This window comes from Hippocampus bargibanti, linkage group LG04 (genome assembly GCF_051943395.1).
Source record: "Hippocampus bargibanti isolate YZ-2025 linkage group LG04, ASM5194339v1, whole genome shotgun sequence".
Taxonomy (NCBI): domain Eukaryota; kingdom Metazoa; phylum Chordata; class Actinopteri; order Syngnathiformes; family Syngnathidae; genus Hippocampus; species Hippocampus bargibanti.
In genome coordinates, this window is record NC_142737.1 from 3,207,890 (window position 1) to 3,227,350 (window position 19,461).

Consider the following 19,461-nt stretch of genomic DNA (forward strand, 5'->3'; position numbering starts at 1 on the left):
CTATCAAAGAGTGACACAATATATGATTTAAAACAACAATTATTTTGACAATTTATTATAAATTTTGGCTGCTCTTTGAAGACGGTTTTGGTGATATTAAAATAAAGAAGGACAAGTTGAAATTTCCCAGCATGCATTTGCCGTGCCAGCCCATTCGCTTTCAGTCACTCGTTCTACCTCCAGTCAGTGGAGGGGCTCCGTCCAAATCGAAAAGGTAAACACACCTGTTTTGACTCAGATTTAACTTTATCTTAATATCGCGAAATAGAAAATAAACAAATATTTGCGTTTTAGAACCTTATAAGTTACATTTGACAACGGTTTATTCGTTTTAATGCGGAACCCTAAATATATGCGGAAATAGTTTACGTTTATCTATTATTTTTTTTTTAAATCTTATTACCGTGAGTGAAACTAACCTGCATACAAACTTGCGTTAATCTTTTTATTTTTATTTCTATATGTTTTAAAATTGTTCACATTTTATGCCACTGCAACTTGCGACTCGATAACAGACACAAGGAACGAGGAAATTTAAAATCAGTGACGGTGGGACGATCGTTCTAAAATTAGATATGGATTTCAAACTCATTTTTTGAATGACTTCGTTGATGAAAACATCGAGAACACCACTTTCGTTATTATTATCAATGCACAAATCATTTGTAGCTGATAATAAAATTGAGTATTTATGTATTTATTCCTGTTTTGAATTATGTATTTACCATATTTTCTGGTGTATAAGTTGCACTGGAGTATAAGGCGCAACCTCCAATGAATGGTGTATTTTCAAACTTTTTAGGAAGACCGTGCATATTTCTTTCATTGCTCTGTAAACGGTAAACAATATTTTTTTTGTGGAAAGCAGATTACCGTATTTTCTGGTGTATAAGGCGGAACACCCAATAAAGGGTGTATTTTCAAACTTTTTAGGGAGACCGTGCATATTTCTTTAATTGCTCTATAAACGCTAGCGCGAATGGCTGCCGCTGCTCACCCGCTCAAAAAAAAAAAAAGTGACTGTAAAGTGTCCTTGAGAGTTTTGAAAGGCGCTCATAAATGAAATGTGTTATTATTATTAAACGGCGAATGGCTGCCGCTGCTCTCCCGCAGACAAAAAATGGACACTGGAAAGTGTCCTTGAAAGTGTCCTTGAAAGTTTTGAAAGATGCTTAGAAATTTGATGTATTATTATTATTGTTATTATGAATAATAATAACAATAATAAAGTGAAATTGATGGAATCCGATTTTTCTTTGTTTATTGAATTTTGAAATTACTTTTGCAACTTATCCAGTGACTCTAAAGTGTCCTTGAGAGTTTTGAAAGGTTCTTATAAACATAATTTATTATTATTATTATTATTGTTATTATTATTATTATTATTGTGTTTTTGGTGTTTCTATGGCTGTTTTTGTTTAGTTTAGTTTTTTAAACATGTTCCTTGTTTAAATCCATTGATTCATTTGCTTTTTACAATTGTTTTAAGGGTCGAAGGGCCCTGGAGCCTTATTGGACCTACAGGATCGACAACACCCTGACCGGTTTTGAGACACACATTCCTGAAAACAACCTCATTTTAACGTCAGGTAAGTGAAAAAAAAACATTACTCACTCGGTCATAGACAGTGATACGTTGGCTTACGAACTTAATTGGTTCCCAGACAGAGTGTGTAAGGCGAAAAGTGTGTATCCCAAAAAATAATTTCCCATAGGAAACCATTAAAATGAGAATAATGCGTTCAGAGGTCCCCATAAAACCTAATTTTTGACTTTCTAATTTTCTACGCCTTAAAACTACACAAAATATACCTTATGTTATGTATAATAAAAGTGCTATGGTATTATAATTAAAGAAATAAACTGTACTGTATAATAAAGTTGTTTTATTTACCTTTGTGATGGTCGTTGATGGCTTGATGGAACAGAGTGGCCGGTTTCCTCAGCATCAAACACTTGATGAGGAACGTAACCTTCTTCTTTCACCATCTTGAGGAATGATCCCTTGTAGGTTCTTTCTCTGCGATAATTTTACCTAGTTCCTCATCAATTATGTTCTGTTTAGCTGGGTTGATATCTAAGTGTACAGATGGCTTGTGCGGGTTGTTTGTGGATCCTGATTGATGGGATATTGTAACCTTGCAGTCTACACTCTGCCTTTGAATTATCAAATTTGAAATTCTCCCACTGTAGTCTGTCTGTCTCTTTAATGTTTAAACCACCTCTCCTCACTGCTGCGTTCTGGACCAATCACGTGGCTTTAACTAGAGACTTGGGGCGGGGAATAGAGGACAAAAATAAGTCGGCAGCATTTTCTTTTTGGCGAATGGGCTCGTTCGCGAACGGCACATCACTCATTGTGGCAGCTCCGTGTGTATCTCGAAAAATAGTTTGTATGCCAAGGTAAAAATGTTCATAAATTTAACGTTCGTAAGCTGAAAAGTTTGTAAACCAAGGGGTTCGTAGACTGAGGTATCACTGGACTCATTTCAATCCTAAAAAAAGTACAATAAAAGATATAATTAACGTTTCTTGTGCGATTGTGGTTGATTTGTATTTCAACAGGTGGGTTCATGTTTCAGCAACCATCATGTCAGTGGCTCCTTTTTCCTTGGTGGTCTTTCTTTACCTCAGCCAGGCTTTGGGGGCACAACTTCCACATTTAAACTGGCGCGACATCAACGGCGCTCAGCCGTTCCCATGGCTTCACATAAGACTGCCCCAAACGGTCATACCCACGCACTACGACCTGTCCATTCACCCCAACCTGACCCATCAGAAATTCACCGGCGTCGTTCGCATCCAGTTGGATATCCTCGAAGACACCAAAGCCATCATTTTACACGCAAAGCAGTTAAAGACTTACAACGTAAAGCTCAAGACGCCCGATGGGTTGAGTTCTCTCGAGGTGATCGAGAATTCTGTTTACCAGCAGCTCGCCCTGCTTTCACGCGACGTGATTCCCAAAGGGCAGGATTACGAGGTTTATATGGAATTTGCCGCAAACCTCTCGGACAGCTTCCAAGGTTTTTATAAGAGCAGCTACCGCACTAGTACTGGGGAGCTACGGTAAGACTAAGCTAATTTGTTTTTTCTTTCATGTTTTTTTTTTTTGTATGTTTGAGTGTGTTATCGTCGTCCCATTATGTTGTGCGTACATGATCCCGACTTGATCTGGGTTTTCTCCCTGGTGCGTTCTCCTGTCTTTGTTTACTATCGGTTTACTATCGTGCAATTTGGACTCGTTTCAACTTTGAAAGGCAGAGTGTAGACTGCAAGGTTAAAATTCTCATCAATCAGGCTCCACAAATAACCCGCACAAGCCATCTGTACACTTGATGCAAAAAGCTATCAACCCAGCTAAACAGAACACAATTGTTGAGGAACTAGGTAAAATTATCGCAGAGAAAGCACCTACAAGGGATCATTCCTCAAAATGGTGAAAGAAGAAGGCTACGTTCCTCATCAAGTGTTTAATGCTGATGAAACCGGCCACTCCATTCCATCACAAAGGTAAATAAAATGACTTTATTATATAGTATAGTTTATTTCTTTAATTCTAATACCATAGCACATTTATCATACATAAAATAAGGTATATTTTGTGTAGTTTTAAGGCATAGAAAATTAGAAAGTAGAAAATTGTTTTATGGGGACATGGGAACGGATTATTCTCATTTTAATGGTTTCCTATGGGAAATTAATTTTTGGTATACACACTTTTCGCCTTATGCACTCTGTCTGGGAACCAATTAAGTTCGTAAGCCAAGGTATCACTGTATATATGATAGCTGTCCATGTTAAGTGTTTTGTTCCAGCTTCAGCTGTTGTTAAAGCGCTAGATAAATCAATATATACAGGTAACATCCGACTTATGACCGGCTCGACTTATGACCACCCGTACTTACGACCACGACCTCCAGACCCTATTTTTAAAAATGTAATTCTACGCCTGGCACCGCAACACGCTAGCAGGCGGGCAACGCGTACGACAATTTTGGCCAGCTCGCCAGCATCTCACTCTCGCACAGACTCATTTAGCCTCCGAGTCTCAATTCAACATTTTGAATGTATTCCGACTTACGACCATTTTGACTTACGACCGTTTGGTCGGAACGGAACTCGGTCGTCAGTCGGATGTTACCTGTTTTGTATAGTGTTGTATTGTGCACATAAATTCCCGCAAGAGCTTTAAAAAAAAATTGTCATCGCTATTAGGACTCTTGCATCGACGCAGTTTGAAGCCACGTTTGCTCGAGCGGCCTTCCCCTGTTTTGACGAGCCCGCTTTCAAAGCCAATTTCACCATCTCCATTATACGCGATGCGCAACACATCGCCATCTCCAATATGCCCAAGGTACACCCAACTCTTTTGTTTGTTTATTTAGTTGTTTGTTTGTTTATTTACTTACTAATTTATGTATTTATTTATTCCCTTAACACTACTTGTTCCTCAAGTTTTTTATGTATTTATTTATGTATGTATTTATTTATTTGTTTGTTTGTTTGTTCACTGTCTTATTTACTTACTGACGTACTTACGTGCTTGCTTGCTTACTTACTTACCTGCTTACTTACCTGCTTACTTACCTGCTTACTTACCTGCTTACTTACTTGCTTACTTACCTGCTTACTTACCTGCTTACTTACCTGTTTACTTACCTGTTTACTTACCTGTTTGCTTACCTGCTTACTTACTTGCTTACTTACCTGCTTACTTACTTGCTTACTTAATTGCTTACTTAATTGCTTACTTACTTGCTTACTTAATTGCTTACTTGCCTGCTTACTTGCCTGCTTACTTGCCTGCTTACTTGCCTGCTTACTTACTTATTTACTTACTTACTTATTTACTTACTTACTTACTTACTTACTTACTTACTTGCTTACTTTCTTGCTTACTTACTTGCTTACTTACCTGCTTACTTACCTGCTTACGTACGGACTTACTTACTTTCTTACTTTCTTACTTTCTTACATACTTACTTACTTACATACTTACATACTTACATACTTACTTAAATACATACTTACTTACTTATTTACTTTCTTACTTACGTACTCTCTTACTTGCTCTCTTACTTTCTTACTTACTTTCTTGCTTACTTACTTACTTACATACTTACTTACTTACTTACTTGCTTACGTACTTACTTGCTTACTTTCTTGCTTACTTACTTGCTTACTTACCTGCTTACGTACGGACTTACTTACATTCTTACTTTCTTACTTTCTTACATACTTACTTTCTTACATACTTACTTACATACTTACTTACATACATACTTACTTACTTACTTATTTACTTTCTTACTTACTTACTCTCTTACTTACTCTCTTACTTTCTTACTTTCTTTCTTGCTTACTTACTTACTTAGTTTACTTACTGACTTACTTACTTACTAATTAATTTATGTATTTATTTATTTATTTATTTACTTAACACTACTTGTTCCTCCAGTTTTGTCACCGCCGCTATCCAATATGTTTTCCTCTGTATCCGTTGCCTCATAGATAGAAACAGTGGCGTTACCCGGAAATGTGTTTGAGGATCATTTTGCCACCACGGTCAAGATGAGCACATACTTGGTGGCCTTCATCATATCTGACTTCCACTCCATCAGTAAGATGACCCAACATGGCGTCAAGGTGAGGTGCCGGTTCTATCGGGATGATTCAAATCAAAGGTGTCAAAGCCAAGGTCCCGGGGGCCAAATCTGGCCCGCCGCGTCATTTTATTCGGCCCGTGAAAGCAAATTAAACTTCCATGGTGCTTGCTAAAGTCTTAACAAAATGTCAAATTGTCACAATAACCGTCATTATTTTTGAATGTTTGAAAACTAGTTATGAATTAACTCATTCACTGCCATTCACAAATGTATTCGGGAATTGAAAATATGACGTAGAGTGCCATTCCAGAATTAGTTTGGTTTTGTTTTTTCTTGCGTGGATGCCGATAAAGCGCTGGCCAAACCTCTGGCAATGTTTTTATCCCTTCCACAAGGTGGTAGCATTTCCCTTTTTTCCATGTTAGCGCTTTGTTCCAGCTTCAGCTATTGTTAAAGCACGATATAGAGCTCCTGTGTTTTCTATTTTGTTTTTCTACTTCTTTCTTTCCTTTCCTCTTCCTTTCATAACTTTGCTGCTGGGTTACTTCCGGTAGAGTGAACGCTGGCGCGAAAGGCTGCCCCTGCTCACCCTCACACACAAAAAAAGTTCTTATCCCGTGACTGTAAAGTGTCCTTGACAATTTTGAAAGGCGCTTAGAAATTAAATGTATTATTATTATTATTATTGTTATTATTATTATTATTAAATCTTAAGCACTTTCTGCACCATCTTTGTTGTATGAAGCAGTCATAGATTATTATTATTATTTGAACCAATATGGAGGAATTGCATTGTATTTTGGACAGAAGCCCTCATTTCAAGCTCATATGACATAGAGCGCAATTTCTGAATTTCTTCGGGTTTTGGTTTTCATGCTTGGGTGCCGATAAGGTGCTGGTCAGACCTCTGACAATGTTTTTCACTTCCATGAGAAGGCAGCTTTGCCTTTTGTCCATGTTAGCGCTTTGTTACATCTTCAGCTGTTGTTAAAGCGCTCTATAAATCAATATGTATGTATTGCATTGTATTTTGGACACCCGCCCTCATTTCAAGCTCATATAACTCCAGGTTCATATAATTTAGGAATTAACTGTTTTATTTTCCAATGAAAAAAGAGAGTCTCAGATTTCTTACGCTGAATTAAATGTTTATCTAGTCCTAAAACGCAATATTCTGTGGATCCTGGAATTTGAGTGACAATGACAAAAACCCTGGCACTAGAGTGGACACATTTTTGCACATCTGGCAGTATATGAGTTGATTTGTCGTGCATTCTAAACATTCTAATGGCTACCCCACATTCATAACGGACCCCGAGAGGAAACCATAACTACAATTTACATGTTTCAGTTACATCATCGAATGTTAGCTTTAGCTTTCTGGATAAACGTGTAGCGTAAAAACTGAAATTCCTTCTTGCCACCAGATTTCCGTCTACGCCGTGGCTGAGAAAATCAACCAGACGGACTTCGCGCTGGACGCCGCCGTGAAACTGCTCGACTTTTACGACGACTACTTCAATATCCCTTACCCACTCCCCAAACAGGGTAAACACGTTGTTTGGTATTTGACGGCAGTGGGAATGTGAGATGTCGTAACGTTCAAGTCTTACATGCAAATCGGTGACGTTGTTTATACCCCGCAGGCCTCAAACTTGATCGGGTCGAATATAGTTCACGTTTTAGGATTCAACAATCGTCCATAAAAAAAAAATATATAATAATAATTGGCCTTATGAGGAAGTAGGCATTTGGATTATTTGTAGTTTATTTTCACGTGCGTATCAGGTTAGAAGAATGTTTACGAGTTTTTGTTCATGAGTCATTCACTGCCATTCCCGAATTTGTTCGGATTTAGATTTTTGTTGCAGAGAAGGTGCCTGATAAAGCGCTGGCCAGACCTCTGGCAATGTTTTTCCCTTCCACAAGGGGGCAGCATTTGCCTTTTGCCCATGCTAGCGCTTTTTTTTCCCAGCTTCAGCTATTGTTAAAGCGCTATATAAATCAATATGTTTGTATTGTATTGTATTTTGTACGGCCGCCCCCATTTCAAGCTCAGATAACTCCAGACCCATATAATTTAGGAATTAACTCAATTTTTCTGATGAAAGAAGGTTTCTTACGCTGCATTGAACGTTTATGTAGTCCTAAAACTCAATATTCATGTGAGTCCTGCAATTTGTGTGAAAATGACAAAAACCCTGGCACTTGAGCTGAAGAATGAAAGAATGTGTCTTTGTGGTGTCATATTATTTGTTATTGAGTTGTTGTTTTTTTTTTTAACTTTATGTTACTTCCGGGTTGAGTGAACGCTGGCGTGTGTGGCTGCCGCTGCTCACCCGCAGAAAAAATATCCTGTGACTGTAAAGTGTCCTTGAGAGTTTTGAAAGGCGCTTAGAAATTAAATGTATTATTATTATTATTATTATTATTATTAAGTGAGCAATAATAATAATACATTTCATTTATAAGCGCCTTTCAAAACTCTCAAGGTCACTTTAGAGTGACGCCAATAGACAGCTATTGAGCCAGCTAGATAGCTAATAGCTAACTAATAGATAGCTAGCTGTTATGGTTTACAGTCGACAATTTGAAATTTTGGTTCAGACCGAGCCTTAACGTGGACACCCGTGCCATAATGGTTGTGCATTTTCTTTCTATGTCTGTTTGTGGACCCGGCAGACTTGGCTGCCATTCCCAATTTCCAGTCGGGAGCGATGGAGAACTGGGGTCTGACCACCTACAGGGAAGAGGCTCTTCTCTTCCACCCTGAAAAATCCTCCATCACAGATAAAGTGCACATCGCCAAGATTATCGCTCACGAGCTCGCACACCAGGCAAGAGCGCCGAGAAAAAAAAAATCTCAATGTAATAATAATAATAATAATAATAATACAATTCATTTATAAGCGCCTTTCAAAACTCTCAAGGTCACTTTACAGTCACAGGACAAGTTCTTCTGTGGGTGAGCAACGGCAGCCACACGCGCCAGAGTTCACTCAACCCGCAAGTAAATAGAAAACTAGCTAGCCAGCTAGTAGATAGCTAATAGATAGGCAACAGATAGCTCGCTAGATTGCTAGCCACCTAGATAGTTAGTTAGCTAATACACTGAATGTCACTAAAACACACAGATAGAAAGCTAGCTAGCTAGCCAGCTAGTAGATAGTCAACAGATAACTCCCTAGATAGCTAGTTACCTTGATAGCCATATAGCTAGCTAGCTAGATAGCTTGGTTGCTAGTTAGCTAATACACTGAATGTCACTAAAATACACAGATAGAAAGCTAGCTAGCCAGCTAGTAAATAGCTAATATAGAGCCAACAGATAGTGATGTCACGTAGATCAGAAAAACACCAATCATTTATAATGTCCGAAACAACCGGACCAACCTTCCTGTGTGGATTGTCGATGCTTTACTGTCATTTACAAAAGTAAAAAAGAGAGTGAGAACTAAATCACAAAAAGATAAATTGTACCTTCCTGTTGCATGAGAATCTCTATTGTGTTCTGTGTACAGTGGTTTGGCAATCTAGTGACGATGGAATGGTGGAACGACTTGTGGCTCAATGAGGGTTTCGCCAAGTTCATGGAGTTTATTGCAGTCAACGCCACTTACCCGCAGTTTCAAGCGGTAAGAGCATGCTCCGGTCATTGATTTTTATTTCTTTATTTCTTTATTTCTTTATATCTTTATTTCTTTATTTCTTTATCCAGCTATCTAGATATCTTGCTTGCTAGCTAGCTATCTAGCTATCTAACTATCAAGCTATCGAGCTGTCAATCTATCTAGCTATCTAGTTAGCTATATACCTAGCTATCTAAATAGCTATCTAACTAGCTATGTAGGTAGCTATCTAGCTAGCAAGCTTTGACTCTTCATGAGGGTGGAAAAAAAAGTTCCTGTTATGCGGCCAGACAGTATCTAAATAATAGTTAGCTAGCTATCGAGTTATCTAGCTAGCTATTATTTTTGAGATACTGTCGATTGAGGGGTTGCTATGAAAGTACCCTAGCTTAACTCATTGACTGCCTATCTGTCTATCTATCTATGTATCTATCTATATATATCTGTCTGCCTGCCTGTCTGTCTGTCTGTCTGTCTGTCTGTCTGTCTGTCTGTCTGTCTGTCTAACTACCTATTTACAATATTTATCTATTTATCGATTTATTTATTTATCTATTTATTTGTTTATCCATTTATTTATTTATGTATGTATCTATTTATTTATCTATTTATTAATCTATCGATTTATCTATAATTTAGCTATTTATTGATTGATTTATTTGTTTATTTATTTATGTATTTTTGACAATGTTTTGGTACGGTGTGACAGATCAATACAACAAAATAATCATTGATACGACCTGCAAAAAGTAAAATAAAAATAAACACGAATCATGACACAAAGAACGTCCTACCTGGCCGCAACACACTCTGCGGTGACGTTTAAACGGACCTTCAAAATAAGATACACGGCAAATACAAAGCGCCATGTTTATTAAATGGAGCCTTTTTCATTTTAGCACTCACCTATCATGTGACCGAGAAGCGCGCCTTAGCCTGCGTCAAGAGTGACACACCGTAGAGGATGTAACAGATAATCCGACAATTTTTCAAAATAAAACATTTTTCAGATTCCGAAATCCGGAAATAATATGTTATTTCTTATAATGTACAAAACCCATTGAGTCTCTCTCCCCCCAGAACGACTTATTCTTGGGCAAGTGTTACACAGCTATGGAGGTGGACAGTGTCCGCTCATCCCACCCGGTTTCCACCCCCGTGGAAAACCCCACCGAGATCCAGGAAATGTTTGACAAAGTCTCCTACGATAAGGTCAGATTTTATTTGCATCCCGGATCAACGTATCCTTATGTGGTGAACGCCGTCTCCTCATTTTTTCAGGGAGCGTGTCTCCTGAATATGCTCAAAGACTTCCTGACACCTGACGTGTTCGAGGTTGGCATCCTGCGCTACCTGAAGCGCTATAGCTACAAAAACACAGCCAACAGTCACCTGTGGGAGAGCTTGACCAATGTGAGCGATTCATGTGTCTTTATCACCATGCCCCGAAATTGTGTTTTTATATCTTCTTTATCCTCTTTACAAGACAACAGTTCTGCAGCTTACTAAGAAATTGTGACCCTGGAGTCCGGCCACTTTTTTCACATTTATTATTATTATTATTATTATTATTATTATTATTATTATTATTAAATAACATTACATGAAAGGAGGACACCCCCATAGAAATATTATTTTTATTATTATTATTAATCTTCTTCTTTTTCTTCTTCTTCTTATTCTTATTATTATTAAATAACATTACATGAAAGGAGGACACCCCATAAAATATCATTATTATTTTTAATGTTACAATTATTATTATTATTATTATTATTATTATTATTATTATATAACATTACATTAGAGGACACCCCTGTAAAAATAGTATTATTATTATTATTATTATTATTATTATTATTATTATTATTATTATTATTATTATTATTATTATATCTTGGTATTTCACATTGCCGCATATTGTCTCTCACCAAGAACTTAAAAATTATCATTTATCTTAGCAAATAACTGCCAAAAAAGCTTGATTTTGCCAGTAATTTGTCAATAAGATTATGTATATATTTCAGGGTGTGTGTAATTCTACACATTTTATATCTCAATATTAATGGAATATTAATATTGTGCGCCACATCATTCAAAAACAACTTGTGGCACACGGCATTTTGCAGCTAGTGAAATAAATAACTAGTAGTTTACAGTGCAAGAATATGATTTTTTTATATATAAGGGGAAAAACTTTATTTTTAATATTGATTAAAAACGTTTTTTTTTTTCCTGTTAAGATCTTATTACATTTCTGTGCAGCATAACAGCAGAATGCTGACCCACCATGTTTGCATCGAATGCCTAAATTGTAAAATTGAATCGTCATTCCTCATCCATTTTTCTCTCCCTCGAACAGATTTGCGATGTGAACGATCTTCCGGGCGCCCCGTCGAAACAAAAAGAATTCTGCTCAAGACACATCCTGCCATCCGGAGAATACGTACGTTTTTGTGTTTGAAAATGTCACCGGGGTGCGATGGTCATGTTGCGATGGATTGTTTTTTTCTCCCCCCTGGTGTGTTCCATAAATAATAGTACAAAGCCCAGAAGTTGGATATCAAGACCGTCATGGATACGTGGACGCTGCAGAAGGGCTTCCCGCTGGTCAACATTGACTTGAAATCTCGCAAGCTCATTCTCAGCCAGCAGCGTTACATGATGACAGAGTTGAAGTCCACCACCGTTGAAGCCCCCGTGGAAACGTAAACAAACAAAAAAAAAGTGTTTTGTTTGTTTGTTTGTTTTAATTACTATCCAGCCACATATTTATTTTTTGCTTATTCCCATTTAGGTCACCGTTGGGCACATTTTTTAAGTTTTAAATGTTAAAGTTTTAATTTAAATTGTGATGTTCAGGTCAGTTTGGCAGATTCCATTAACATACAGGACAAGTGACTCTGCCCTAACACACCATCACCTGATGAAAAGTGAAGTAGGTAAGAGCTTTTTTTTACCCACTTGACGTCAAAAAACATTTTTATTTTGGGGTGCGCTGGTGGCATTTCCCCCTCGAAGGGTCATTGTGACTGTGAAACCATCATAAGCAAGTCAGGAATAAATTGATTATAGGAGAATATGAAGAGGAGTTGGTTGTTCCAAATAACTTAAAAAATATATTTTATTTTTCAGAAGAATTTATTTTAAGCTGCCTGGATTTATTTATTTATTTATTTATTTATTTATTCCTGTATTTATTCCTGTATTTATTGATTTTTCTGTTTATTTATTTGTATTTTTTGTTGTTATGTTTGTCACGGTTTTGCGAGGTGGTGATGGCGGGTTCGGATCCCAAAAAGCAGGCAGGAGGGAGCAGGAGGTTGTTTGACAAATTGTATTAAAATAAAGTCAGCAGGAACAAAATGTAAAACATCAAAATGATCTGAATGGAAAAAATACAAAGTAGCAACAGAAAACCAAGTGTAAAAGTCCGCCAAGGTTAAACAAACACGTACACAATGCATGCTGCAACCAAGCAGCAAACAAACAATGAATCGGCACCGGATGATCGTGCCAGGTGTCCTTTTAAGTGTTATTGATTATAACGACCAGCACCTGCGAGGCTGCCGGCAGGGCTGACGTCGCTACCCGCTGGTCGCCAATCTGATCGGGACGACCAGCACCTGTGCAGGTGTAGGCGGGGCCGACAGCGCCCCGCGTTGGTCGCCAACCAGATCATGACAGTACCCCCCCTTCAAGGGGCTGCTTCCAGAAGTCCCAACAGTCTCCCAAAAGGTCCACTCGCCAGGGAACGGTCGGTGGAGAGGGCAACCGCTGCCTCTCCAGCATACGACGGGCGGCGGCCTGATGGGAACGGGACTCGGCCTGGGGTGGACGAAGACGCGGCACGGATCGCCGTGGGCGTGAGCGCGATCCCTCTCGCACGTTCACGCGACGGCGCATGGCTCTGCGTGGACGTCGACTGCCAGGCGCAGAATGGCACCCCGTACGGCCGTATGGGACCAGGTCTCGGCCGGACGCCGACGTGGGCGTGAACTGCCCGGCTCCGGGGGAACGAGACGGGTCCAGAGCCGCTCCGGGATCCAGCGGTGAGTGGGGTCTCGGACTGACGTTGACGCGGACGTTGCACGGCTCGTCGTGGATGAGACTCAATTCGTCATGCACGACGACAGCGTGGCTGGACGTGGGCGTGCAATGCCAGTCACCCAGTTTCACCCTGGACGGCCACCTGGAAGGAGGTCTCGGCCGGACGTTTACGTGGACGTTGCGGCTCGTCGAGTGACGCAATTCAAACTCGACGAGGCTTGCGCTAACGTGGACGTAGCATTGCCAGGCACAGGGTGGAAATGAGACGGGTCCGATGTACCTGCGGGATCCGATCGTTGGCCGATTCATTCTGTCACGGTTTTGCGAGGTGGTGATGGCGGGTTCGGATCCCAAAAAGCAGGCAGGAGGGAGCAGGAGGTTGTTTGACAAATTGTATTAAAATAAAGTCAGCAGGAACAAAATGTAAAACATCAAAATGATCTGAATGGAAAAAATACAAAGTAGCAACAGAAAACCAAGTGTAAAAGTCCGCCAAGGTTAAACAAACACGTACACAATGCATGCTGCAACCAAGCAGCAAACAAACAATGAATCGGCACCGGATGATCGTGCCAGGTGTCCTTTTAAGTGTTATTGATTATAACGACCAGCACCTGCGAGGCTGCCGGCAGGGCTGACGTCGCTACCCGCTGGTCGCCAATCTGATCGGGACGACCAGCACCTGTGCAGGTGTAGGCGGGGCCGACAGCGCCCCGCGTTGGTCGCCAACCAGATCATGACAATGTTGTTATTTTTAAAGTATTTATTTGTGTTTATTCTTGGGTTATTTATTCATGTATTTATTTTTATTTATTTACTTTGTTTATTGGTGTTTATTATTATTATTATTATTATTATTATTATTATTATTATTATTATTATTATTATTATTATTATTATTGCTATTATCATCAGCAATAAAATGTCCTTGCGAGTGTTGAAAGGTGCTTAGAAATTACATTTATTATGATTATTATTCTTTTGTATGTTGCCTTTTAATTGCTTTAAAAATAATATATTATTATTATTAATAATACAATTGTTATTTTTAGTGTTATTATTACTGTTATTTTTAGTGTTATTGTTATTATTATTATTATTATTATTATTATTATTATCATTATTATTATTGCTATTATTATCAGCAATATGATTATTATTGCTATTATCATTCTTATTATTGTTATTAGTTTTCTTCTTCGTCTTCTTCTTCTTTGTATTATTATTATTATTATCATTATTATTATTAATATTATTATTGCCATTACATCATCAAATCATTATTATTGCTATTATTAGTACTATTATTATTTTTAGTGTTATGAGTCTTATTATAGTTATTGCTATTATCAGCGATATTATTATTGTGATTATTATTATTGCTATGATTATTATTATTATTAGTAGTAGTATTATTATTGCTATTATTATACATAATATTAATATAACTATGAAATAATATTTTTATGGGGGTGTCTTCTTTTCATGTAATGTTTTTTAGACCGTTCATTCAATTTTTTAAAATTATACAGTGTGTTAGAAATTATTATTACTATGTACTATTTATTCATTTCTACAATATAGCTGAGCTTTAAAAAATGTTTGTGTTCTGCGCTTGCTCCTGGAACTTTCTGCACGTTAGCAGGCCGTGAAACGGGCTTGCGTGTCGTCTTACTTAACGGTTGATCGTCACTCCTTGTCCACAGATCTCTTTCGCGTGAACAACAATGTGGACTGGGTCAAGTTCAACGTGGACATGAGCGGCTACTACGTCGTCCACTACGGCAAAGAAGGGTGGAAAAACATGATCAAATTGCTGCACAAGAACCATACGGCGCTCAGCGGCAAGGACCGAGCCAGCCTCATCCATGACGCCTTTCGGCTTGTCAGGTCGGGAAATATTCAGAGTGATACGATTCGGATTTTGTTTTTTTTTAGCGACGTTTTGGATTTTGCGAAAAGGCAATGGCACATTTAAAGCAGGGGTGCACCACTTTTTTGTCCCAGGGGTCAACAATGCAAACTGTGGAAAAGTTGTGGAAGCGAAAAGGAAAGGAAGAAGTAGAAACACATAAACAGGAGCTGCTGTAAATGTAGCTACTCACGCGGCGCCATCTTGAAGTCAAAATAACAAAATAATATGACAACACAAAGGCAGTCATTCAATCTTAAGCACTTTCTGCACCATCTTTGGTGCAGTTCTAGTTGAAATAGGAGAGGATCAAAGTGTCCTTTTCACCAGTGGATCAGGGACGCCATGGTGAAATGTGCACGTCTGCTACGAGCTAAATGTTGAAAGCAAACACAAAGCTGTAGCATCCATTGATGAAAAGAGATTGTCTCACATCTCCTGTTCCACGTAAATCCGCTTCAATTCCAAGCCGCGGCAGTTCCGCATACGCATCGCCGCTCTCCTTTTTTCTCATCGCGGGCTCCTCAAGCCATATGAACAAAACAGAAAAAAAATTATTATTATTATTATTATTATTATTATTATAAAAGTCATTTAAAAGGCAACATACAATTTGTTTTAAGGTATTTAAAAGGCAGAATAATTCAGAATAAATAATAATTAAAAACACATTTAAAAGGCAACATACAAAAACATTTAAACAACATTTAAAAGGCAGCATAAAAAATATTCTTAAAAAAACAAAATTTAAAAGGCAACATACAAAAAATATGTTTACAAAAGCAGTTAATAATAATAATAATAATAATAATAATATTACTATTAATTATGGCATAATAATAATTTATTATTATTATTGTTTTAAATTATGATAATAATTTATTATTATTATTATTATTATAAAAGTCATTTAAAAGGCAACATACCATTTGTTTTTAAGGTATTTAAAAGACAACATACATAATAATTCATAAAATAATAATTAGAACCATTTAAAAGGCAACATACAAAATCATTTAAAAAGCATTTAAAAGGCAGCATAAAAAAATATTTTTAAAAAACAAAATTTAAAAGGCAACATACAGAAAATATTTTTTACAAAAGCATTTAAAATAATAATAATAATAATTTATGATTATATTACTATTTATTATGGCATAATAATAATAATAATAATAATAATTTATTATTATTATATTATTTTTTGAAATTATTATTATTATTATTATTATTATTATTATTATTATTATTATTATTATGAAAGTCATTTAAAAGGCAACATACCATTTGTTTTTAAGGTATTTAAAAGACAACATACATAATAATTCATAAAATAATAATTAGAAACATTTAAAAGGCAACATACAAAATCATTTAAAAAGCATTTAAAAGGCAGCCTAAAAAATATTAAAAAAAAACAAAATTTAAAAGGCAACATACAAAAAAATTTTTTTTACAAAAGCATTTAATAATAATAATAATAAATAAATAAATAATAATAATAATAATAAGAAGAAGAATTTGTTATTTTTTTTATTATTGTTATTTTAAATCAAGTAATGTTTACATTTATGCCCAGCCCCAACTGCAAACCTTTTGAGAATCAACCAGCAGCGACTTCATTTGGGGGAGGTGCCTTATCAACACCAGGCATTGCTCATTGAGAACAGGATGAACAACGTGCTTTGACACCATCCATACCAAAAGTCTCCAATAACAGCAGAAAAAGTCCCAAGTGAAAAATGGTTGTTCTGCATACTATCTAAATATAGCGTCACAGTCGCTACATTGACAACGTTGACTACTTGTCATGTCATAAATGTTTGTTTTGTGTCTACTAGTAGACCGCGGACTGAGCGAGGTGTGCAGGGAGGTGAAATATTTAAAAAAATATGACATGACAAGAAGTCAACGACTGGTTTGTCAAAATAAATAAAACGAAAAAAGGGCAACATCCTCAATCAGGGATGTTGCTTGTTTTGTTTCTGGAAATGCCTTGATCACAAGTATGGAGAAGGGAAAAAAGGCTGTCGTGTCTAAAGTTTCTCATGAATACAGAATGAATTGTAGATTATATTTTCATGGGTTTTAAATCCTTTTTAAAAAAATATATTTTTGTATGTTGCCTTTTAAATGTTTTTTTTTAAACTATTTTTGTATGTTGCCTTTTAAATGTTGTTTTTTTAAAATATTTTTTATGCTGCCTTTGAAATGCTTTTTATTTTTTGGGGTATGTTGCCTTTTAAGTGTTTTTTTAAAATTATTATTCTTCTTATTTTGTATGTAGTCTTTTAAATGCTTAAAACAATGTTATTACTTTTGTATGTTGTATTTTAAATACTTTAAAAACAAATTGTTTCTTGCCTTTTAAATGACTTAAAAAGTATTTTTATTATTATTATTATTATTGTTGTTGTTATTGTTATTATTTTATATGTTGCCTTTTAAATGACTTTTTAAAATTATTATTATTATTTTGTATGTTGCCTTTTAAATGCTTTTAAAACAAAATTATTATTATTATTATTATTTAGCATGTTGCCTTTTAAATTCTTTTTTAAAAATATATATTATTTTTGTATGTTGCCTTTTAAATGCTTTTTGAAAAATTTTTTTTTAATGTTGCCTTTTAAATGCTTTTTAAAAATATTATTTTGTATGTTGCCTTTTTAAATGATTTTTTAAAATTATTATTATTTTATATGTTGCCTTTTAAATGTATTTTTTTGTTATCTTTCAAATGCTTTAAAAAATATTACTTTTGTATGTTGCCTTTTAAGTGCTTTTTTTAATTGTATGTTGCCTTTTAAATTATTTCTTAATTATTATTATTTTGTATGTTGCCTTTTAAATGCTTTTTGTTCACATTATGTTTTTGTATGTTGCCTTTTAAATGTTTTATGCATGTTTCCTTTTAAATGCTTTAAAAAAAATAGTACTATTATTTATATGTTGCATTTTAAATGTTTTATGTTATTTTTTAATATGTTGCAGTATCAAAAAGCTTAGCCTGGAAACCGCTTTGGACCTGTCTGTCTATCTCTCCAAGGAGACCGACATCATATCAGTGACTCAGGGCTTTCAAGAGCTGCTCCCCATCTACCGATTGATCCAAAGGAAAGAAGCTTTCACTCTCGAGGACAGCATGAAGGTGAGCAAAGTGTACCGTAGAACGTCAAACAATCGCTTTTGTTGTCTCGGTTGCCTGACGTGATATGACGCACCAAATGATCATTAAGTTGAGACAGTACAGTTGAAATGCCGCTTGACTGGTTCTACTTGGCGCCTGAATGAGACTAGTCTTCAAACTTTTGTAATAGGATGATGAGGCAGGGATTAATACAATATAATCTTCTACTAAATAAGACTTAAAACTACACAAAATATACCTTATTTTTTGTATAATAAATGCGCTACTGTATTGTCATTCAAGAAATAAACGACTGTATAATAAAGTCGTTTTATTTATCTTTGTGATGGTTGTTGATGTAGTTGCCTCATGATGATATCCGAGTGAAGTTGCCGTGCTTTCTCGGCGATAATACCCTCACTCACAATGTCCCCTGCTAGCTGCTTTTCATTATTCCAAATCAACAGAAGATTTTCAACCTCTTGTATTGCCTGAGACGGTTGCTTAGACAACACAGAAACACCCTTAGCCACATATAGCAATGGTCGACTTAGCATACTGGTACTGGGACGCTAAGTCACACAAACAAATTTCCCCATTGTGGGACGATTAAAGGTTTTCTGATTCTAAAACGCACCCCTCGTTCGTGTTTTTTCGATAATCTCCTTCTGCTTGACCGATCAACCAGCAGCGACTTCATTTGGGGGAGGTGCCTTATCAACACCAGGCATTGCTCATTGAGAACAGGATGAACAACGTGCTTTGACACCATCCATACCAAAAGTCTCCAATAACAGCAGAAAAAGTCCCAAGTGAAAAATGGTTGTTCTGCATACTATCTAAATATAGCGTCACAGTCGCTACATTGACAACGTTGACTACTTGTCATGTCATAAATGTTTGTTTTGTGTCTACTAGTAGACCGCGGACTGAGCGAGGTGTGCAGGGAGGTGAAATATTTAAAAAAATATGACATGACAAGAAGTCAACGACTGGTTTGTCAAAATAAATAAAACGAAAAAAGGGCAACATCCTCAATCAGGGATGTTGCTTGTTTTGTTTCTGGAAATGCCTTGATCACAAGTATGGAGAAGGGAAAAAAGGCTGTCTTGTCTAAAGTTTCTCATGAAT

General features: G+C 36.5%; 1 protein-coding gene across 1 annotated transcript in view; it reads left to right on the top strand.

The window, feature by feature from the left end:
- Positions 1-153: 153 nt before the first annotated feature.
- Positions 154-19,461, top strand: part of erap1b (endoplasmic reticulum aminopeptidase 1b) — a 29,513-nt gene continuing 10,205 nt past the window's right edge. The window contains exons 1-15 of the mRNA XM_088993577.1: positions 154-214; positions 1,490-1,589; positions 2,566-3,069; positions 4,219-4,357; positions 5,515-5,649; positions 7,037-7,157; positions 8,292-8,446; positions 9,131-9,244; positions 10,319-10,450; positions 10,520-10,651; positions 11,601-11,684; positions 11,780-11,946; positions 12,101-12,180; positions 14,995-15,178; positions 18,195-18,351. Of these exons, the coding sequence (XP_088849703.1) occupies positions 2,591-3,069; positions 4,219-4,357; positions 5,515-5,649; positions 7,037-7,157; positions 8,292-8,446; positions 9,131-9,244; positions 10,319-10,450; positions 10,520-10,651; positions 11,601-11,684; positions 11,780-11,946; positions 12,101-12,180; positions 14,995-15,178; positions 18,195-18,351 (2,079 nt within the window). The 5' untranslated portion in view covers positions 154-214; positions 1,490-1,589; positions 2,566-2,590. The remainder of the gene's footprint in view (positions 215-1,489; positions 1,590-2,565; positions 3,070-4,218; positions 4,358-5,514; positions 5,650-7,036; positions 7,158-8,291; positions 8,447-9,130; positions 9,245-10,318; positions 10,451-10,519; positions 10,652-11,600; positions 11,685-11,779; positions 11,947-12,100; positions 12,181-14,994; positions 15,179-18,194; positions 18,352-19,461) is intronic.